Consider the following 24,055-nt stretch of genomic DNA (forward strand, 5'->3'; position numbering starts at 1 on the left):
AAATGAAAGCAAAACTCGTGAGCCATAAACCCAGACATCTGACTTCTCTGTAAACAACTCCAATCGCCAGCATGGCTCTTGCTGTTTACTTAGCTTAAGACATGTGACTTCCAGTAAGTGTTTGTTTGTAACAAAGTCCCAAGTGTCCCTCCAGTGAACCTTTAAAAAAAATTCAAGTCCAGCATCCCCTCAGGTATTTTTCACAGTCTTTTAAACACAAGTCCTCAAAAATATTAATAATGGAAGAACGTTCTTTGGTTGGTCTAAAAGAGGAACTTTTAAAATTCACTGTGTTACTTTTTTTTTGTACAGCAACATATAGGTTAAAGAACAAGAACATTCTATTTGAAAATGTTTGTCTGTAGAGCTTTGGCCTTCCAATTTCTAATTATCTTTGGACATTCCACCGAAGAATGCTGTAAGTAATTGAATTTCTGCTCATTACATTTGATCTGTCTCACTATTATTTTAATGTGAGTTGCACCTCCTCCCTTTCCTGTACAAGATGCAAAATGTAAACAGGGAAAGCTTGTATTCTAGTCAGTGATCCTTCTTTCATCTCCACTCAAATAGTGGGGAAGAGATGGTTGCCCACCTCCTCCTGGAATGTGTCTTTGCAAAGCAGGTGTGGAAAGAGATGCAGTGGTTTTTGTCGAGGTTCATCCCAAGCAGCTCTGTAACACAGGAGTCTGTGCACTACGGGCTGTTCCCAGGGACACACGCCGAGACAAACATCAACTGCTGCTGGAGGACTATCAATTCGGTGAAAGACGACCTTTGGTCTGCCCGAAACTTGCTGGTCTTCCAGCGCAAAGAGTTGTCCACGACCGAATGTTGCAGACTGGCACATTCCAAGGTCCAGGACTACGTGCTGAGGGACGCACTAAAGCTTGGGGCAGCCGCAGCAAAGGCTCAATGGCGAAAGACCACTGTGTAAGGTCCCCCCACCAAGCTCAATTGAAGGGCTGGATCCGTGGGAAACCCCTCGAACTGTATCAGAAAAATTTTCATTTGCTGTAAAATGTAAAAATGTTAATGGCATGACAAATGAAATGGAAGGGTTGTGAGGCAACTCATGATGGTATTGAAGGAAACTGATCTCCCTTGCAATGTTTGTATTTTTTGGTGCTGTTTGAAACTGTTTGGCAAAGTATTTTTTACAGATTTTTATGAATAAAGTATATTTTGGAAATTAAAAAAAAGGTAGTATCTGTTCTTATCAGTTTGGGTCCCCCCACCAAGCTGAACTGAGGGGCTGAATCCATGGGAAACCCCTCGAACTGTATCGGGAAAATTTTCATTTGCTGTAAAATGTAAAAATGTAATTGGCATGACAAATGTGAAATGGAAGGGTTGTGAGGCAACTCATGATTATAATGAAGCAAACGGACCTCCTTTGCACTGTTTGTATTTTTTGACTTGGTGCTGTTTGAAATTGGTAATGTAATTTTTACAGATTTTTATGAATAAAGTATATTTTGGCAATAAAAAAAAAACCTTTCTCTTTTACTACCTGCCCTGGTGCTTTTGCATTATATTGTTATGTTGACAAGGTCAATGGAAAGTAATATTGGGCAGGGTATAAAACTGGTATTCCACTCAATCACATGGGATCCTGCCTAGCGAGTTAAGTTAAAATTACCTCAGTAATTGACTTTATAGACAGTCCGATCCACAAGTTTATCCCACTGTGATGTATGGATATACGGACAGACAATGGAACAGAGGTTCTGAAAGTCCCCAAGTGACCGATGCAAGGAATAATAAGCACTAAATAAAACGTTATAAATTATCAGTAAGAGGTATGTAATAACTGCTAACTGTATTCTCGAGTGTGATTTTCCTTTCTTTTTTGAAGCTAGAAATTCCTAGTCAGGATTGGTGGATAGTAACACATGGCACCCTGGGTCATTCTCCCATCATCGTAGCAGAGGTGTAAACTACTTGAACTGAATAAGATAATGCTTTGGTTAATATCAGGGGGAAAATATTTGTTTTATTGGCCTTGATGGTTGGGGGGAGGAGGTGGGTTGGGGGGACATGGGGGGCATAGATTTGAGAGATTAAGTTGTGTTGTATCTGCTGCCACCTTAATATACTTAGTTAGTCTAGCTTAGAGCAATTTGTGAGTTTTCTGTACTTTGAAAATGAAGTCTTTATTACAATCTAACTATGTACAGCTTCACACCAGTCTGTGCGACTCCTCTGAAGCCATGCTGCATCTCCCTCCAAGTCTCTCTCACATGTGATCTCTTACATCATCATGGTGGGAGGTATTCCTTATACTATCTCAATATTAACCCTTTCAGAACCTTATACTACATCTCCCCACCAAGTCTTTATCCATATATATATTTATACATTCACTTTTTATTTTCACATACTATCCTATCTCCCCCCATGTTTCCGAAATCACAGATTCAATCTGTCAGGAGGCTTCACAACTCTCCCTGATTGTGTTCTTGTCAGACTTGGAAGTTCAATAGTCTTTCTCTGAACTCTTGTTTCTTGAGGTTTGTAGTATCCGGGATTTTCTGAATTTCATGTTCAACATCTGGTTTGTCCAGATGTATGACTGATTGACGTCATTGATGAGTAGGAATAACATTCCTCTGGCTTCATCTTATAATACCTTCTGAAGTATGTACTAAATAAGATTTCTGTTGATTCTCATCTCTCTGGATAATTACTCCTTCTCTGCCTTGGTCTCGTATCCATACCTTTTGTCCTCCAGTCAACTTACGTCGGTACCTGGTATGGTATTTCCTATTATAATTATAGGCTTGTTGTTTTCTGTAAGACTTTTCTCTGTCTTGAACTCTCTGATAATCCTGGACTTCTAGCCTTTGAAGTAACTTTTTGGGTAGGATTGGAAATTGTATGAAGCCTCATTCCCATCAACGGTTCTGATGGTGCTAATCTGCATGGCAATGGAGTAGTTCTGCAGTTTAGGAATGCTGTTTGAAAATCTTCATTCTTCTTTAATAGTGCTTTGGTAGTTCTGATTCCTTTCTCAGCTCCTGCATTAGATTGTGGATATTTAGGGGAACTTGTAAGATGTACACATCCACAGTTTTCCGCAAAGTGCATAAAATAGTTGTTTACAAATTGTGATCCAATATCGGCAACTATCTGGTCAGGTATACAATGTATTGCAAAGATTTCCCAGAATGACTGTCTCCATTGTCATTGTGTATAAATGTTTGACCTCAAGTCATCTTGAAAGACAGTCGATGTAGGATTTTCCATGAAACATGAATAGATCCATCCCCAGACGTTCCCATGGTCTGGTTGGGAATGGGGTCGATCCTGTTTGTGCACTGCACATACCTGACAATTTGAAATAATTTCTTCTATATCTCTCGATATTCCCAGCCAACACACGGATGACTGAGCTCATGCTCTACATTTCATTATGCCCATGTGGCCCTGGTGTATTTTCTCCAAGGTGCCTACCCAGAGTGACTTTGGAGTCACCAGCATCTCGTCATATGCCAGAAAATCATCCACAATAGTAAAGTGTCTTCCATGTTTGAAGCAGATTTTCATCCCCTTAGATCATAAGAGCTAGGAGCAGGAGTAGGCCGTCCGGCCCCTCGAGCCTGCTCCGCCATTCAATAAGATCATGGCTGATCTTTTCGTGGACTCAGATCCACTTACCCGTGCTCCCACCGTATCTCTTAATTCCTTTATTGTTCAAAAAGATATCTACCTTAGCTTTAAAAACGTTTACTGAAGAAGCGTCAACTACTTCACTGGGCAAGGAATTCCATAGATTAACAACCCTCTGGGTGAAGAAGTTCCTTCGTAATTCAGTCCTAAATCTGCTCCCTCTAATCTTGAGGCTATGCCCTCTTGTCCTAGCTTCACCTACCAGTGGAAACATCCTCTCTACTTGTATCTTATCTATTCCCTTCATAATTTTATATGTTTCTATAAGATCCCCCCTCATTCTTCTGAATTCCAATGAATATAATCCCAATCTACTCAGTGTCTCCTCATAAGCCAACCCCCTCAACTCCGGAATCAACCTAGTGAACCTCCTCTGCACCCTCTCCAGTGCCAGTACATCCTTTCTCAAGTAAGGAGACCAAAACTGCACACAGTGCTCCAGGTGCGGCCTCACCAGTACCTTATACAGCTGCAACATAACCTCTCTGCCTTTAAACTCAATCCCTTTAGCAATGAAGGACAAAATTCCATTTGCCTTCCTAATTACTTGCTGTACCTGCAGACCAACCTTCTGCGTTTTATGCACAAGGACACCCAGGTCCCTCTGCATAGCAGCATGCTGCAACTTTTTACCATTCAAGTAATAATCCTTTTCACTGTTACTCCTACCGAAATGAATGACTTCACATTTATTAACATTGTATTCCATCTGCCAGACCTTTGCCCACTCACTCAATGTATCTATGTTCCTCTGCAAAGTTTCACAGTCATCTGCACACTTTGCTCTGCCACTCATCTTAGTGTCATCTGCAAACTTTGACACCCTACACGTGGTCCCCAACTCCAAATCATCTATATAAATTGTAAATAATTGCGGTCCCAACACCGATCCCTGAGGCACACCACTAGTGACTGATTGCCAACCAGAATAGCACTCATTTATCCCCACTCTCTGCTTCCTGTTAGTCAACCAATCCTCTATCCATGCTAATACTTTACCCCTAACGCCATGCATCCTTATCTTATGCAGCAGCCTCTTGTGCGGCACCTTGTCGAAGGCCTTTTGGAAATCCAGGTACACCACATCCACTGGGTCCCCATTGTCCACCTTGCTCGTAATGTCATCATAGAATTCCAAAAGATTTGTCAAGCATGACCTGCCCTTCATGAACCCATGCTGCGTCTGCCCAATGGGACAATTTCTATCGAGATGCCCTGCTATTTCTTCCTTGATAATAGACTCAAGCATCTTCCCCACTACAGAGGTTAAGCTAACCAGTCGATAATTCCCCATCTTTTGTCTACCTCCCTTTTTAAACAGTGGCGTCACATCTGCTGTTTTCCAATCTGCTGGGACTACCCCAGAGTCCAGCGAATTTTGGAAAATTACCGTCGGTGCACCTACTATTTCTCCCGCCATCTCTTTTAGTACCCTGGGATGCATTCCATCAGGGCCAGGAGACTTATCAATCCTTTGCTCCATTAGCTTGCCCAACACTACCTCTTCCGTAATAATGATTGTTTCCAGGTCCTCACCTACGTTCGTCTCTTTGTCAATTACTGGCATGTTATTAATGTCCTCCACTGTGAAGACCGATACAAAATACCTGTTCAATGCCTCGGCCATTTCATCATATCCCATAACTAAATTCCCCTTCTCGTCCTCTAAAGGACCAACGTTTACTTTAGCCACTCTTTTTCGTTTTATATATTTATAGAAACTTTTGCTATCTGTCTTTATATTCTGTGCTAGTTTTTTCTCATGTTATATCTTACTTTTCTTTATAGCTCTTTTTGTGGCTTTCTGTTGACCTTTACAGTTTTCCCAATCTTCTAGTTTCATGCTGTTTTTGGCCACTTTGTATGCCTTCTCTTTCAATTTGATAGCCTCCCTTATTTCCTTAGACACCCATGGCAGATTACCCCTTTTCTTCCAGTCCTTCCTTTTCACTGGAATATACTTTTGCTGAGCACTTTGAAAAATTGCTTTGAAAGTCCTCCACTTCTCGTCAACTGTCCCACCATAAAATCTTTGTTTCCAGTCTACTTTAGCCAAGTCCTCCCTCATTCTATTGTAGTCCCCCTTGTTCAAGCGCAGGACCCTGGTATTGGACTTTATCTTCATTCTCCATCAGTATTCTAAATTCAACCATACTGTGATCACTCCTTCCAAGAGGATCCCTAACTATGAAGTCATTAATTATTCCTGTCTCATTACACAGGACTAGATCTAGGATAGCTTGCTCCTCGTCGGTTCCATTACATACTGTTCAAGAAAACTGTCACACTCAACAACCTCCTCCTCAAGGCTACCCTGACTGAGCTGGTTCGACCAATCTACATGTAGATTAAAATCCCCCATGATAATTGCCGTACCATTTTTACAGGCATTAGTTATTTCTTTGTTTATTGCCCGCCCCAATGTGATGTTATTATTTGGTGGCCTATAGACTATGCCTATCAATGACTTTTTCTTCTTAGAGTTTCTAATTTCCACCCAAATGGATTCAACCTCATTCTCCATAGAACCTATATCATCTCTCAGCACCGCCCTGATGTTGTGCTTGAATATCAGAGCTACACCACCTCCCTTACCTTCCTGTCTGTCCTTCCGAATAGTCTGGTACCCCTGGATATTTAACTCCCAGTCATGACCAACCTGTAACCATGTCTCCGTAATGGCTACCAAATCATATTCATTTGCGATGATTTGTGCCATTAACTCATCAACCTTGTTACGAATGCTACGAGCATTCAGGTAAAGTGCCTTTATGCTAGCTTTCTTACCCTTATGATTTCCAACATCTCTAATAATAACTCCTGAGTTATCCTTCCTTTCTGCTTCTTTCATAGTCTGCCTTGAACTTAAACCCTCCTGCACACATGTTAGCCTGCTGCTTACCTTTTTATTTATCATCATACTCCCTGTCGTTTTCCCTTTCCCTTCCCCCCCGACTCACTAGTTTAAAGTCCTCGAGACCACCCTATTTATCCGTTTCGCTAGAACACTGGTTCCAGATCGGTTCAGGTGGAGACTGTCCCATTGGTACAGATCCCCCCGGTTCCAAAACTGATGCCAATGCCCCATGAAATGGAATCCCTCTTTCCCACGCGCAGTAATCCGGAGATTATGACCCTCGAGGACCTGTTCCTTAATTTTGTTCCGAGTGCTTTATAATCCCCAAACAGGTCCTCCATCCTAGCCTTGCCTATGTTGTTAGTCCCAACGTGGACCACAACAACTGGATCCTCTCCCTCCCGCTTCAATATCCTTTCAAGCCGGTCAGAGATGTCCTGCACCCTGGCACCGGGCAGGCAACACACCATGCGGGACTCCCGATCCGGCTTGCAAAGGATACTATCTATCCCCCTAATTATAGAATCCCCTATAACTACCACTTGTCTTTTTGCTCCCCCGTCTTGAATGGCCTTCTGCACCATGGTGCCATGGTCAGTTGGTTCATCCTCCCCGCTGCCCTTTTCCTCATCCGCACAGGGAGCAAGTATCTCGTACCTGTTGGATAAGGTCAAAGGCTGAGACTCCTCCACTCCTGAACTCAGGATCCCCCTACCTGCCTCACTTGCAATCACACCCTGTTGTCCCTGATCACTAACTGAATTTGAATTACTTAATCTACCAGGTGTGACTGCCTCCTGATGTGAATCCCAACACCGTGCTTGAGCTTTCTTTAATAGTTTTAGGCCCTCTTCTTGTCGGCAAGAGTTGTCCACCCTTTTTGTGTGGCGGTGGTGGGGGGGGGGGGGGGGCACACTACAATTTTTATCTTACATACGGGACCAGTGAGACAATTTCAGAAGAATAAAGGCATTAAAAATTTATCTTACTATTGATTAAAACAACAACAAATGTGCATTTTTGTGAAGAAGCTTTAAATGAGATTAATTTATTGACTTACTTTCTCATCACTATGTTGGACACTGATTTAGTGAGATACCTGGCATTTTTTTTGCTTGCACAAGTAGTCAATGTTTGCCCGCACAATTGTTGTAGCGATGAGGATATTCCGGATCGGTGCCCATCTGTCAGGAGTGACCTTGATCATTCTCTCTTCCTCTCTGTCTCTGTCTGTCTGTCTATCTGTCTCTCTGAATCTCTCTCTGTCCCTGTGTTTCCCCCTCCTGTAATGTTCCCCCCTCTGTGTAGTTCCCTCGCCTCGGTGTTGTCCTCCCCCTCTCCGTCCCCCACTGTTTCTCTAACCCCCCCTCTCCCTCTCTCTCTCTCTGTCCTCCTTTCCTCTCTCTACCTCCCTCTCTCTCCTCCTCTCTTTTTTCTTTTTGCCTCTCTCTTTCTTTCTCTATCCTCTCTCTTTCTCTGTCCCCTTCTCTCTCTGTCCCCTCTCTCAGTTTGTTCCCTCTCTCTCTCAGCCCCCACTCTCTCCCTGCCGCCTCTCTCTCTCTCTCTTCCTCTGTATCTCTCTCTCTCTTTCTCCCTTTCCCTGTCTTTCTCCCCTCTCTTTGTTGTCCTCGCTCTCTCCATTTCCCCTCTCTCTGTCCCCCCTCTTTCTCTCTCTGTCCTCTCGCTCTCTCTCTCTCTCTCTCTCACTGTACCCCCTCTCTCTGTGCTCTCTCTCTCTGCCCGCCCTCTCTGTCCTTCCTCCCTCTCTCTGTCCGCCCCCCTCTGTCACCCTTTCTCTTTCTGTCCCCCTCCCTCTTTCTGTTCCCCCTTTCTCTCTGCCCTCTCTCTCTAGCCCCCCTCTCTGTCACCCTTCCTCTCTCTCTCTCTGTCCCCCCCTCTTTCAGTACCCCCTCTTTCTCTCTGCCCTCTCTCTCTCTGACCTCCCTCACTCTCTCTCTCTTTCACCCCCTCATCTCCTCATCTCTCCATCTCTCTGCCCCCTCTCTCTCTTTCTGCCCCCTCTCTCTCTTTCTTTGTCTCCCGTATCTCTCCAGCCCCGCTCTCTGTCACCCTTTCTCTCTCTCTTTGTGTACCCCCTTTCAGTTCCACCTCTTTCTCTCAGCCCCCTCTCTCTCTGACTCCCTCACTTTCTCTCTCTTTCTCCCCCTCTCTCTGCCTCTTTCTCCTCATCTCTCCATCTCTCTGCCCACTCTCTGTCTCTCTGTCCCCCCCTCTCTCTCCGCCCTCTCTCTCTAGCCCCCCCTCTCTGTCACCCTTCCTCTCTCTCTCTGTCCCCCCTTTTTCAGTTCCCCCTCTTTCTCTTTGCCCTCTCTCTCTCTGACCCCCCTCACTCTCTCTCTCTTTCTCCCCTTCTCTCTCCTCATCTCTCCATCTCTCTGCCCTGTCTCTCTCTTTCTGCTCCCTCGCTCTCTTTCTCTGTCTCCCGTATCTCTCTAGCCCCCCTCTCTGTCACCTTTTCTCTCTCTCTTTGTGTACCCCCTTTCAGTTCCACCTCTTTCTCTCAGCCACCTCTCTCTCTGACCCCCTCACTCTCTCTCTCTTTCTCCCTCTCTCTCTGCCTCTTTCTCCTCATCTCTCCATCTCTCTGCCCACTCTCTGTCTCTCTGTTCCCCCCTCTCTCTGCCCCTCTCTCTCTCCTCCTTTCTCCATCTCTCTGCCCACTCTCTCTCTTTCTGCTCCCTTTCTCTGCGTCCCGTCTCTCTCTCTCTGTTCTCCCCTCTCTCTCTGTTCTGCCCTCTCTGTCCTGCCCTCTCTCTCTCTCTCTGTTCCCCCACTCTCTCTCTGTTCCCCCACTCTCTCTCCCTGCTCCCTCTCTCTCTGTCTACCCTTCCTCTCTCTCTCTGTCCCATCTCTCTCTCTGTTCATGTGCTTGATTGATCTGTATTTGACTGGTTGATCAGTGTTCACTGTGTTTGATTACTTAAGCCTAGAATTGTTTAAACTGAAATTAAAAGAGACAGGCTGGAATGTTCTAGAGAAACAGGGACTGTTCTGAGAAAGACATTGTACTGAAATCATGTGAGTGCTGAGATATTTTAAAATACTGTAAATAAACCAGTTGGTGACTTAATACATGTGATATCTGCAGTGCTCTGAGATAAATCTGATATATGTTCAGCACAGCAGCTTTGTGATTGGTCCGTTTAAAAAAAAAATCGCAAGTCATTTTCACAGCTGACTGGGAGCGGGAACAACGGTTCCCAACTTTGGACAGATTCAGGAGTTTCTGGCGGGTTTAAAAAAAAAGAGGTCAGAGCCCGCCAGAAAACCCTGTCTCTGTCTGAATGTCAGAAACTGCTGTTCTCGTTCCAGCACCTGTCAGCTGTGAAACTGACAGCATGATATTTTAAAAAGCCATTCTGAAAGAAAAAGACAATGGAAAATTTCTCATCTCTCAAATGCATCTGCAGGCTGGATGGAAACCTTTGGCAGACTGGATTCTGGCCTGCGGGCTGTATGTTGAATAACCCTGTTGTAGATGATTCAAAACCACTCTAACCCTCAGGTCATTCTCTTCAATGAATTCACCATGGACTAAGATGTCGTCCATACGGCATTTAAGGCCCTATAGAATATTCCACATAGTTCTTTAGAATATTTCCGGTGCTGATGTTATACCACATGGTAAACGATTAAAACAAAATCTTATGAACGGAGTAATGAAGGTTGTCAATAACCTTGACTTCTTATCCACTATTCGCACCAAGCTTTGTGAGCACGATACTTTTGGATAACTTCGCCAAGCTTTCATCCATTGAGGAGATTGGCTGAACTTCTCTTGCCACAGCCTTAAGTTGAGTTAAGTCCACACAAATGCAAAGATTCCCATTAGGTTTAGGAACTGGAACCATTCCCTAACACCACTCTGTAGGTTCAGTGACAGGAGAAATGACTCCCATCCTGGTCACCTCTTCTAACTGTTATTGGACTTGCTTCATTAGTGGGTGTGGTATCTTCCTAGGTCTGAAAAGACATACTGGTTTAGCATTTTTGCTCAACGTAATGTTGTATTCGGTTTTCAGTTTTCTTAGACCAGTACATAATTTCAGGAGGTCTTTTTGGAAATGACTCCCGGATTCTTGTTGCTTAACTTCTTCCACTTTCCTTATAAGATGAAGGTCAATACAAGCTCTTCTACTTAAAAGAGAGAATTCTTGATTCCATAGAACATACAGTATTTTTAATATCTGCTTTCCCTTGTAATGGAGGGTTGTCTGTAGCTTTCTCTTAGCTTTCAATTCAATCCCTCCTGGGCCATGTAACGGAGTTTCTGTTGATTGCAGGTAATGTGTTGATAACCACAATTGTTGGTCTGATAAAACCGTTACACTTGCTCCAGTGTCTAATTTAAAATTAGTGATATGTCCATTGACATATACATCTGCAGTCCAGAATGCCAGATTAGGGTCATTGATCTCACCCAAGAAGTCTTCTGATTTCCCTCCTGAAGGAGATTGTTCAACTTCACTAACAACTCTGTGCTTCAAACTTGTCGGAGTAGACATTCTACTTTGGCACATTTTTCTAAAATGGCCTATTTTCTTACAGTGGAAACATTCTGCTTTGTTTGCAGGACACTGTTCGTGCTTGTGGGTCTTTTTGACACCACAACGCAGGCAGGGTTCCATGGCGCCTTGCACTTCTGTGAATTTAAGATCCATGGCTTTCCATGCTGTTTACTACCTTTTAAAAAAGTTTTCCTCCAATATCAGAAGTTTCCTGTGCTTCTCAGCCTTGCACTGGCTCCTGCTATGATCACCATTTCTCCCTGTGAAATCTCGCTGCTATACTTTGGATTTATTTCCTCCTTGTTTTACAAGCAATTTTGTAGTGTCTCTGCTACACTCCTTTCACTTCGAGTATTGCAGCTTCTTTGTTTTTTTTCGCTTGCTCTGGTTGCCACGCGTAATGGCACAAGCCTTGGATCTGCCCTCACTTAGGACTTTTTGTTTTCTAGGTGCTGCCTGCCCAGTGCTGTTAGGAACAAATTTTTTTAACTCTCTTTATGAGTTGCTCACCAGACCTCCGCCTTGAAGCCTGTGATCGCTGGACCAGGATTTTTGTTCAGATACCCGCCTCTGTGGTGCAGTCTGAATGCCTCTACAAGCCGATTCCCTGACTCTCCATACCTCCTTCATCCACCAAGCAGCTCTGGAGCTTTTTTCACAGCTTCTTCTTGAGTTCTGCAGTTTTGGCGCTTTTTTCAGGTTAGCCCTCTTAATAGTATTTCTTTAAATTTGTCTTCTGGGTGTTGCATGTTAAAAACCACAGCTGCTTACCAGTCAACAGCTGTTCACCATATTGTATGTTTGTTTTGTCTGCTGCCACTTTAATATACTTAGTTAGTCTAGCTTAGAGAGACTACTGAGTCTTCTGTACTTTGAACATTAACTCTTTATTACATTCTATGGACAGCTTTACATCGGACTGTGTGACTCCTCTGAGGCCATGCTGCATCTCCCTCCAAGTCTCTCACATGTGATCACTTACATCATGATGGTGGGAGGTATTCTTTACAATGGTTCAATCATTAACCCTTTCAGACCCTTATACTACAGATAGAGAGAAACAATTTCTTCTGGAGAGTTCAGAACAAAGGGATTGATAGAGTTTTGTTAGTCAAAGGTATTAAGGGCTACGGAACGAAGACAGGTAGATGGAGTTAAGATACAGATCAGCCATGAATGTTGGAACAACTTTGCGGGGATGAATGGCCCTTTGTTCCTACGCTTCTATGTTCTTTGGTGTATTTCACTTTTCTGTTAAAATGATGTGAAGTCTTTTTTTCTTACTGGACTGCATTTTGTCTTTTCTTTACCAGTTGTGTTAACTCTCCCTATCTTTTTTTTGAACTACAAATATGCATGGACTGTGATCAGTAAAAGTAGGGGTACATAGAAAAAGGCCAAAGAAAACCCTGAATAGTTTTGCAGAGAATGAGAATAGAAAGACAGCTATTTTGCAAACACTAATATGGGCCAAAAGGCAGTGAACTGAAGCTGAGGGGGATGAAATTCGGCTTGAGCAGGGATACAAACTGGTGAGTATCCCACCTGTCACCCAATTTATGTCCCATTTTGGAATCAGTTGTGTTGACTTCAGTTGAATTTCAACCCCACCACTCCAGTCACTTAATCATAGCAAGCACTGAGAAGCCAGAGAGTTGAAGGAGGAATGTGGCTATCAGTATCATAAATTCATGTTAAGGAAGGAGGTTTCTTTTCTTTTGAAGTGTTATGACCAACGTGGGAGGAGTGCACTGTCTTTTCTAGTTCCACTTCTCTGCAGGTCACAACATATATTTTAAAAATATTTATCCAGTTACCGATTCGGTCAATCACCTACTCTACTCTTTATCCCAGAATAAAATACATCAACTAGTTTTCTTTAATAAACAACAAAATTATCAGTTTATTTTCAAACAAGACTTATCCAGTAACAAAGCAAAACATTAATGCACAGATTTAAATATGAAAGTTCCCTTTTTAAATTCCCCTCAGAAAAGATACAGAAATTCTCTCTGCAGTGGTCTGTTACAAAAAAAAGAATACTTTGGCCAAATATTTGCTAATTCTTGAAGAAAAAAAGAGAAGATATTGAAGGAAGTCAGTTGTCCCTTTTGGTCTGGCATCCGGGTGTATGGAGATGAATCACTGAGATCTTTTCTAAAGCATTTCTTTTCAGGTGGCATCAAGAATTAATCTGGCAGGCTTTCATAGCTTCTCAGGAGAGATGCAGCAGCAGGGATTTTAGCTCTCCCACACTGGAGGTAGAGAAATAGGAGAGCTGGGTGGTCTTTTTCCTTGTTAGTCAAAACACCAACTTTCTTCAAAACAGTTCACACCCCAAATGACTTGAAAACATATCTTCCCCCAAACCGAAAGTCAACCTCCTGACCTCCATAAACCTTGGCATGTGGCTTCTCTGTAAACATCTTCCCCAGGTCACCAAGGTTTCTGTTGTTTATTGAGCTTAAAGTACATGATTTCCAGCAGAGGATGTTCAAACAACAGCTCAAGTGTCCTTTCAGTGAACTTGGTAAAAAAAAACAGATCATGGAATCATTCCAGTTTTAATACAAGTCCTCAAAAAATAAAATATTAAAAATGGAAGCACTTTCGTAACAGAAGATAAAGGAAGGAAGAAAGAACTTTCATCTCTATTGTGCCTTTCATGACCGCAAAACTTCCTAAAGCAAAGCACTGTACAGGGCGGCACAGTGGTGCAGTGGTTAGCACTACAGCCTCACAGCTCCAGGGACCCGGGTTCGATTCTGGGTACTGCCTGTGTGGAGTTTGCAAGTTCTCCCTGTGTCTGCGTGGGTTTTCTCCGGGTGCTCCGGTTTCCTCCCACAAGCCAAAAGACTTGCAGGTTGGTAGGTAAATTGGCCATTATAAATTGTCACTAGTATAGGTAGGTGGTAGGGAAATATAGGGACAGGTGGGGATGTTTGGTAGGAATATGGGATTAGTGTAGGATTAGTATAAATGGGTGGCTGATGGTCGGCACAGACTCGGTGGGCCGAAGGGCCTGTTTCAGTGCTGTATCTCTAATCTAATCTAAAAAAAAAAGCCACTTCAGTACTTTTGAAGTGTAGGCACTGTTGGACTACAATGTAGGAAACACAGCAGACAATTTGTGCACAGCAACGTCCCACAAACAACAATGTGATTGTGACCAGATAACCTATTTTAGAGATGTTGGTTGAAGAATAAGTATTGGCTGAAACACTAGGGAGACAGCCTGCTCTACTTTGAATAATGCTATCGAATATTTCAAGTCCACCTGAGAGGCTAGACAGAGTCTCAGTTTAACATGTCATGTGGAAAATGGCATCTCTGACAGTGTAGCAGTTCCTCAGTACTGTACTGTTGGTCTAGATTTTGTGCTCAAGTCTCTGGAGTGCGACTTGAACCCAAGCCTTCTGAAACAGAAGCAGGAATGCTGAGCCACGGCTAACAAAATTAGAACTGACTCCATATAAGTATTTGACATTACTAAGTGAACAGACAAACCAGGTAGAACATTACTCACCAGAATGAACAGTTTAACCACCAGAGGACATGAGTTGCAAGTAGAGGTTTGGAGGAAAGGGGGAAAATCTATTTCACACAAATGGCAACAGAATTAAAGTCTGCAACGTGCTCCCCCAAAAGGCTTTGGATGTTAGGACAGTTGGAGCATTCAAGACTGAGATTGCCTGATTTTTGTTAGGTAAGGATATCAAAGAATACAGATCAGCCATGATCTGATTGAACATTGGAGCAGGCCAGAGTGGCTGAATGACCTACATTTGTTTCTACGTTTCCAGAATATCCAGGATGATTAATGAATGTCAGCACAGCGGGCAACATAAACGGCTTCCATGGGCAATTGAAAACATTTCAAGGGAGAGCATCCTTTGATTGACATGCTGAGAAGGTGACCAAGCATGGCTAATCCGTTAGAGAAGCTTGATTTTTTTTTTGCCGAATGGCCTTTGGTACAAATTCTCACGGTGATATTCAGAGCTAAAGAAAGTTACGGTTCTACACGCATAATTATGTTTTGGCAGATTTTTCTGAGATCGAAAGGCCTCTGGTCAATACACTCCTCAACAGGTTGCTGCAGAGCGCAGAGGATGACTCCACCATCCCTGATCCTGCTGCCTTCCTCGCTCTGCGTCTGGCCAACCAACATAACCTGAAAGGGGAGTTGCGATTTCAGCAGCGCCTGACTGAAATTGCTGTCAGAAAAGTGATAGAAGGTAAATGTTCAGCATTTAAAGATACCCACTTGAAGACACTGATTGGGGTGAAATTGGACATAGGTAGTGACACAAATCAAATCAAATCACGTTGGCCGACTGTAATACAACTTGTTCGATATTCAGTCCAATCAAAGCCAGGGGAACGGAATATTAGGTTGAATTTTACAGCCACCCCCTGACGTTGGGGTTCATGGCAGGGCTGGGGACAGAAAATGTCTCTGGCAGAGGCCCGCTATGGGCCTCGACGCTGGGAAGGCCCGGCCCGATATTGCTGGCAGTGGCGAGGCCTTGTGGTGGCCCCACCCCCACACCGCTCAGTGACGGGAGCAGAATTTGCATATATTAATTTATTTAAATAAATGAATTAAGTACTTACCCGCTCCCGCCATCCGTCCTGGAGCAATATTTCTGCTGGCGGCCGGCACTCCTGCGCCTTCGGGACCCCATCCGGGGATCCGAGGCTTAACACTGGTCGGGCGGGGGCAGGGTAAGGGTAAGTGTTTCCATGCAGTGGGTGGGAGTGGGCTCAAACTCATCTGATTGGTGTAGGGGATGGTGGGAAGGTTAGGTGCACAAGGTAAGTATTTTGTGGGGGGTGGAAGAGGGCAAGGAATGAATTGTATGGTTATTAGGGAGGGGTGGTGGGAGAGGGGCTGGAAACATTTATTTAATTTTTTTGAATAAATGTTAAATCACTATGTCTTTAAATATTTAAACTAAATGGAAGAGCTCGAAGCCCTGTAAAAATGGCGCGGCGCCTGTGCAAGGACAGCCTGCCGCCTCCAGGGGGCATTTAAATGAGCTGCTGTGTTTAATATCATGTCGACTCCGCGAGTTGCGGTCTGCATGGGTGGGCGGCCATAGTTTATTTTTGCCAAGGCAGACATTTAAATTGCAGCCCATTGGGTGGGGCGTATCACAGGTGACTAATACATTTCTGCCTGCTTTGTCTCCACACCCAAGTCAAATTTCAGCTCCAGTAGCTCTAATTGGATTTGATAGCATTACTTGCATGATCAGAACTAGCATATGGTTATTGATTATTGATTCATTGATTAATGGTAAATAGATGGACGGATGAATGAAAGAATAACAGAACTGTGTCTGTGAAAGTCTTTACAATGAATCACATAAAGAAAGTATAATCTAAATAAGTTATTGCAAGTTGTAACTAAGATTGCTGTTATAGATGTAAATGATATTCTTGACTATGTTTCTCCTTCTTTCCCTGCAGGTGAAGATTTTCCCATTGGCCCTACTGCACTCTACACGTTAGCTTTCAGGTCTGCCTGCCTTGACCCAGCCTATATATCGGATGGGCACAGCCATATTAATCTGGTGAAACCTCTTGGTGACAAGCTAAAGCAGGAGATCCAAAACCTAGGCATGTAAATGTAACAATATTATAGGAGAGTTAAGTTGCATCCTTTGGCTGATGGAAGGAGACATCATCTGAGAGGAGATCCAACTTCTGCTCTAGCCATAGTGGGATTTAAGTATTATTCAGAAATTTCTTTAATAAAATGTAAGATTTTCATATTCAAATAATTTCCTCGAGCCTCCGCGGAGAAAGCTCGTTCAGTTTAAGTTTTCAAACACGGTGTCCTCAGCACACACTCATCACATCCAAATTCAGTCCACTCGCAGACTTAAAAGATATTTTAACAACAGCAACTTGTGTTTAATGCAATAAAATGGCACATGGTAATTCACAGGAGCTAAATTTGGCACCGAGTCACATAAGTCAAATTTTCTAAAGCTTGGTCAAAGAGGTAGGTTTAATGGAGTGTCTCGGAGTATTGTAGGACTGGATGAGATTACAGAGATAGGGAGGGGCAAGACCATAGAGAGACTTGAAAACAAGGATGGGAATTTTAAAATCTAGGCATTGCTTGACCAGAAGCCAATGTAGGCCAGAGAGCACAGGGGTGATAGGTGAACGGGACTTGATGCGAGTAAGAACACGGCAAAAGAATTTCGGACGACCTCAAGTCTAAATTAGATATTCCTTGTAATAAAAAGTCAGTAATTCGTTTTATGCTAAGAAAACAATATAATTCACCAGGAACAGATCCTTAACTTTTGATTTCTTTCTTTACACATTTTCTTTCCTCTCTTTTTTCTCTTTCGTTCATTCTCCCTTACATCTTTCTTTCCCTACCATTCTTCCTTCTTTCATTCCTTCTCCCTTTCATCTCTTTAGCCCTAGCCTTTCTCTTTTTCTAACTCTACCTTTGTTTTTCTCTCTCACTATCTAGCATCTGCCTATCTCTATCTCCATTTTCTCTATCTATATTTTGAGTTTTGTTTTGTGACCATATTTATTTCATTTATATCTGTTTTAATTTCAACATTTCATGGTGCCTTTCACAAATTACAGCAATTACATTATTTGTATTGTTCATTTTTGTCCCTTCACATACACTTTTAATATTGTTGAAAGTACAGTCCATTCAATGGTCACCTTGCCTTGTCTCTTGTGCTGCAATTAAACATTTTGCTTCAATGTTACAGAGTTGAATAGACAGCCTCTTACAGACTACTACCAACTTACTTTAGCAGTCCTAGCACTCTGCATAGAAAAGCAACCTGTCTCTACTTATGTTGTGGAGAAACTCATTGGTAGCATTATGAATTATGAAGCTCCATTTGGCGAGGTTTTCCTTGTTGGTAAGTGAAATTCACTGCAATTGTCACGCACTGTCTGATAGGTACTTTAAAACTTAACCATGGGATGGGATTTTACCCTTGGTGGACAGGAGCTGTCCACCGATTGAAAGGTCGGTGGTGAACCCGCTTCCACCTGGCCAGGGGATCTGTCCTGCATTTTGCGTGTCGTCGGCCTTTAAATGTTCTGAGGAGGGATTTCCACCCGCTTGAGGCAGGAAGTCCCGCCTAATAGAGCTGCTGGCTAATCAGCGGGCTGGCAGCTCTCTGTCCCAGTAGCGCCACCAGGAGTGGTGGCCACTGCTGGGACTGCAGCCTAGCTTCGTGAGGAAGATGTCGGGGAATCCCGGAACGCAGGTAAGTTTCTGTTGCCTCCCCAGGGGTGATCGATCGGGCCCCGGTGAGGCAAGTCGATTGGGAAGGACAGGGTGTTGGTGGTGGTTGGGGCAGTGGGGATAGCCCTCCATCGGGCACAGGGTGCCCGATCATGAGACCCCTCCACCGGGCTGTCAGAGAGCTGCCTGCTTTTAACAGGCAGCTTTCTCGGGCCTGGCCGCCACTTAAGTGTCTTGACTGGGGCCATTTTTAGCCACCGCCTGCGTAAATTGCCGGTGGAGGCGGGAGTGGGTAGGGAAGGCCTCCCCGAGCGTCCCGCTCCAGTTTACGCTCCCCCCACCACCTTCCCGCTCTTTGAGGGGGCGTAAAATTCCAGCCATGGTCTTTTCTCAGATGTCGATTGACTGATTGTCCATTCTTAGTGACTTGTAATCTCTGCTTAATTTTACTTGATTCCTTAGTCTCCTGTGGTATCTTCCATTTTTTAGGCCTTGTTTTAGCTTCTCCCCAAATACTATTCCTGGTTGTACAGAACCTTGGTTAGTTAGATCCCTGATCTTTTCCCCTTGTCCATAAAGAGAGTTTTTCAGCGATCACCCTTCCTAACAAGCTCCAGATTTTATATTTTCCTCTTATCAGCTCTCCCGGAGTACCTTTCTTTCCGTGTCATTCTTTCTTCAAAATGTAAAGTTCTGTGTGACTTCAAGATGTTGACTAGCATCCCACAGCTCAAAAAATGTTTTCGTTTTCATTGTTAACTGAAAATTGGATGTGCACTGCACACTATTCTTGACAGTTATTGCTGGGTTCCACTAACCCAGAGGCAGGTATGTTCTCGTGAGACACTCCCTTTTTATTCACTGCCTCTGGATTGGAATCATCGAGGGAGTGAAATTGAACGTGGACAGACATACAAAACAAGTGGAATCTATTTGCCACCCATTATACGCCACTCCCAATTTTAATATTGTTACGACCAGGTGAGAAAGAGGTCTTAGGGGTCCCTTTCAGCCTTCACCTGGTCTTACTGTCACAGGGTTTAATTTTAAGCATACCTTGTTTTTTTAGCTTCCCCTTGGTGGATCCTTGTTCACCGCTTTCCAATTATAAGGCATTGAAACCAGCACAAACAGGCTTTCTTAGGTTTAAAGAAGAAACGTTGAAATTTATTGAACGTGTAAATACTGGAGGATCAGAGTGACTGGTATGCGGAGCTGGATGTCTAACAAGATACGGCAGCTGCATTTTGGACAATTTGAGCTTGTGGAGTGCTGGCAAAAGAAGGCCAGCAAGGAGAGCCTGGAGGTGGAAATGAGGATGAGCTGTTTTGGTGGTGGAGAGGATGTGGGGCTTGAAGCTCAGTTGGAATATGCTGCCAAGGTTGTGCACAGTCTAGTTTAGCATTAGGGATTGGATTCAGTGTCAAAGGAACAGAGGCTGCTGCAGGTGCCCAGAATGTCCTGTTGAATGAAGCTGTGGCCTTTCCAAGACTTGACATTTGACAGGCTGTCTGACAAGATGGGGATGGGTGAGCCATCAAAAGAAGCAGTGGAAGGGCAGAGTCAACCATTTATCAGCATACATATGGAGGTTGATCGCTTAGCTATGGGAAATGCTACTAAGGGGCAGCATTTTAATGGGACAAAGGAAAGGGGCCAAGGATGAATCCTTGGGGACTCCAGAAGTTACTTTATTGGGTAGCAGAGAGAAACCTTTACTAGAGATGTGCTAGCTGTGTCCAGAGAGATCCACATAAGAGGCATCTGGACAGGTACTTGAAGGAGAAAGGCATAGAGGGATATGGAATTATTGCAGGCAGGTGGGATTAGTATAGACAGGCATTATGGTCGGCATGGACGCGATGGGCCGAAGGGCCTGTTTCTATGCTGTATGACTCTATGACTCTATGACTCTATGATAAATTTGAACTCTAATTCTGTTAATGCCTACAGATACACGATGCGCCCAGGCTTGCATGCATACACGATACACACATGCAAATAGAGACAGAAAAGAGCAGAAGGAAAATAAAGCAGAAAGGTTTGAGGCAATATCTGAAGAGTTTTTGTTACAGTTCTTCGAGCTCACTGTCGTGTCCTTGATTGTAGGTAGATCTTGCTTTTCGTTGGGGCCCAGTATTCTTCTTAAACCTTGTTTGTTGTAGGGGACTTTTCTCTCTTGGGGGTTCATGTGTCTTCGGTGGATTCAGAGGCTTGTGAGAAAGAGATGGGAGCAGACAGGAGAGAGATCTTCTCAGTCCAGGAACAAACAGACACTCTGCCCAAACTGTTCGTGCAAATTCAAAAAACTCAGGTTGCCCAGCAGGTTAGTCATATGACTAGCTGGTTTGACCATGTCCGTTTGTGTATTCGGCCATCTTAACAGTCAACCTGGAATGCGAGCTCCCCCACCTTCAACGTCTGGTGACCAAAAGTCCATTGTGGGTTGAATGTCAAGGAATGGCTGCTTTGTCCTTCCAAACACCACTTGTTCAACAAGTCCTCCCCTCACTCCAGTAACAGTTTAAAATAAATGTTCATGACAAAATTAATGTGCCTCATTCTTGGGCAGGTGGGGGCCTAGCATGACAATATCTATGGAAATAAAGGGAACTGAATACCAGGTGGGGCATGTAATAGGCAACTGATGAGATGGCATTTTTTGCATCCAGCACATGTCCAATTTTAACCCTGAAATTGTCTCTTTGTGTTCAATAGCCTTCCAATTTTTGTGCCTCAACATCACCATTTCTGCTTGCCCAACTCAGGCTTTTCCATGGTGTCACCATTCAATTTTGTAGTGAAAAGCGGGTAGTGGAGTGGGGCGGGGGGTGATGGAGGAGGTGCACAGGGGTAATGTTAATATTGGGCGATGCTGAATTATCCATCTATTATACACCATTCTCGACTTTCCCTTCTGTTGACTTCAATTGAAAGGACAATTGGGCGAGATGTAAAATAGGTGGATAATTTAATATCACCTGTTCTTACAATATCGCTTCATGTTAAAATGACGCCCCATCACTTTCTAGTGATACTTGGCATTCTGGTTACATGACCTATCCAAACCAATGCCATCATTCACTCATTCACAAGCGCAAACGTTTTTTACAACAACAGCAACAACTTGCATTTATATAGTGCCTTTAACACAGATAACCATCCCAAGGTGCTTCACAAGAGTGCTACTACAAAAATTTGGCATGAAACATGTAAGGAGATGTTAGGATCTGTGTGCCAAAACTTCTTCCAAGAGATGGATGTTAAGAAAGAAAGACTTGCATTTATATAGCACCTTTCACAACCTCATGACATCTCAAAGTGCTTTACAGCTAATGAAGTACATTTTTCTGAAGCGTAGTCACCTTGTAATGTAGGAAATGAAGCAGCCAATTTGCACACAATGGTCTGAATTTAATGGGCCCTTGGGAGGAGGGCTGGTAGGCGGGGTGGGGTGGGCTCATAAAATAGCGAGGGAAGGTGGGGATATGGAGTGCCCGTTGTCTTCCCAATGCCATGCGATTTTGCTGAAAATGGCCTTCCTGCCCAGAGGCCAATTGTGCTGGTGGTGGCAGGTGGGAGTCCACAGAGGGCCTTCGGAGGCAAAGGCCGCCCCCCCCCCACCAAACAACCCCACCCCCCCCACCCTCCGTGACCACCATCAACCCCCACCCTTGCCGGGGCCTGCCGGACTGCCCCTGGCTAGCCCACCTCATTTACTCGAGGTTTGGGGCTCCAGCTCTGGTCCTGGTCCCAGGCCTCCTGTAGTACTGGCAGTGGTCACTGCTCCTGGTGGCAATGCCGGTACTACTGCGCTACCCTCTGATTGGCCAGTAGCTCTTGGAGGCAGGATTCCCACCCTTAACGGGATGGGGACCCCTATGGCAGGCAGTTGATTGGCTGCCCACCCTGGAATTCAGCCAGGGTTCCAAAACAGGGCAGAGGCCTAATTTCTAGCACATTGCCAGGACTCCTGCTCTCAGGGCAAAATTCAGTCCAATAAGTCCCCACAAACAGCAATGTGATGACCAGATAACTTGTTTTTACTGATAATAATTGAGGGATAGGTATTCGCCAGGACACGAGGAGATGACCTTTCTTCTTCTTTGAATAATACTATCGGACCTTTTGTGTCCACATAACAGGACAGGCAGGGTCTTGGTTTAATGTCTCATCCAAAAGATGGAGCAACTGAAAGGAAGAGAGAGATAGATGCAGAGGTGGAAAGATTTAGGGAAGGAATTTCAGAACTTAGTGCTGAGGCAGCTGAAGGCAAGGCAGCCAATGATGCAGCAGTGAAAATCGGAGATCCAGAATTGGAGGAGAGCAGAGATGTTGGAGGGTTTTCGGGCTGGAGGAAGATACAGAGATAGGTAATGCCACAGTGGAATTTGAGAACAAGGATGACTCTGTTTGTCTACCTTAGCTTCATATTCCTTGATCCCCTTACCAACAAAAATCCATTGATCTCAGGCTTGAAAGTTCCAATTGACCCAGAATCCACAGCCTTTTGGGGAATGAGTTCCAGATTTCTATCACTGTTTATGTAAAAATGTGCTTCCTGATTCCCTTCTATTTAGCCATTTGGCTTAGCTCTCGTTTTAAGATCATCACCTGCAAAAGTTAAAATGACCCTCCAAGACAGAATTGAGTAGCAAGATTTTCCAGTATTCTTTGTGACCTTGTCCTATCAACACCTGCTCTTTTGTTATCTCTTGCCCCAACCACCTCCACCCCCCCCCCACCCCCACCGCTTTACTTGCTCAAAACCTTTCACATTTCGAATATTTGTCAGTTCTGAAGAAGGGTCACTGACCTGAAACATTAACTCTGCCTCTATCTCCACAGATTCTGCCAGACTTGCTGAGTATTTCCAGCATTTCTTGTTTTTATTTCAGATTTCCAGCATCTGCAGTATTTTGCTTTTATTTTCCAGTATAGTGTTCAGTTGCAATTGTTTTTTCTTCCTTATACATTGTTTGCTTTATATCCTCAAACACTTTATGTAATAAGGACAAAGTTGTTGTAGTTTTACATCCATGAACACACAAGACTAGAAGTACATGACATGAATGATCTTTCTTTTTGAAAAGTAGGGAGGTTCAAGTAAAAACAGGGTCAGATTGAGGCTGTATAGCTGAGAGAGAATCATAGAATTGCAGAAGGAGGCCATTCGACACATCGAGTCTTACCTGTCCTTATTCTTCCCAGGAAACTGTATCACCTCACACTTTTTTGCGTTGAATTCTACTAGCCTGTCTACATGCATCCTCTTGAAATCATTTACTATCTTCCTCGTTGTTTATTACATAGAACATAGAACATTACAGCGCAGCACAGGCCCTTTGGCCCTCGATGTTGCGCCGACCTGTGAAACCATCTGACCTACACTATTCCATTTTCATCCATATGTCTATCCAATGACCACTTAAATGCCCTTAAAGTTGGCGAGTCTACTACTGTTGCAGGCAGGGCGTTCCACGCCCCTACTACTCTCTGAGTAAAGAAACTACCTCTAACATCTGTCCTATATCTATCACCCCTCAACTTAAAGCTATGTCCCCTCGTGTTTGCCATCACCATCCGAGGAAAAAGACTCTCACTATCCACCCTATCTAACCCTCTGATTATCTTATATGTCTCTATTAAGTCACCTCTCCTCCTCCTTCTCTCTAACGAAAACAACCTCAAGTCCCTCAGCCTTTCCTCGTAAGACCTTCCCTCCATACCAGGCAACATCCTAGTAAATCTCCT

General features: G+C 43.8%; 1 protein-coding gene across 1 annotated transcript in view; it reads left to right on the forward strand.

Moving 5' to 3' along the window:
- LOC137376779 (transcobalamin-1-like) overlaps nt 1–24,055 on the forward strand; it is a 68,696-nt gene that overhangs the window by 12,486 nt on the left and 32,155 nt on the right. The window contains exons 2-5 of the mRNA XM_068045785.1: nt 313–418; nt 15,105–15,296; nt 16,534–16,683; nt 17,814–17,969. Of these exons, the coding sequence (XP_067901886.1) occupies nt 352–418; nt 15,105–15,296; nt 16,534–16,683; nt 17,814–17,969 (565 nt within the window). The 5' untranslated portion in view covers nt 313–351. The remainder of the gene's footprint in view (nt 1–312; nt 419–15,104; nt 15,297–16,533; nt 16,684–17,813; nt 17,970–24,055) is intronic.

The sequence above is a fragment of the Heterodontus francisci genome, chromosome 13, assembly GCF_036365525.1.
Source record: "Heterodontus francisci isolate sHetFra1 chromosome 13, sHetFra1.hap1, whole genome shotgun sequence".
NCBI classification, from domain to species: Eukaryota; Metazoa; Chordata; class Chondrichthyes; order Heterodontiformes; family Heterodontidae; genus Heterodontus; species Heterodontus francisci.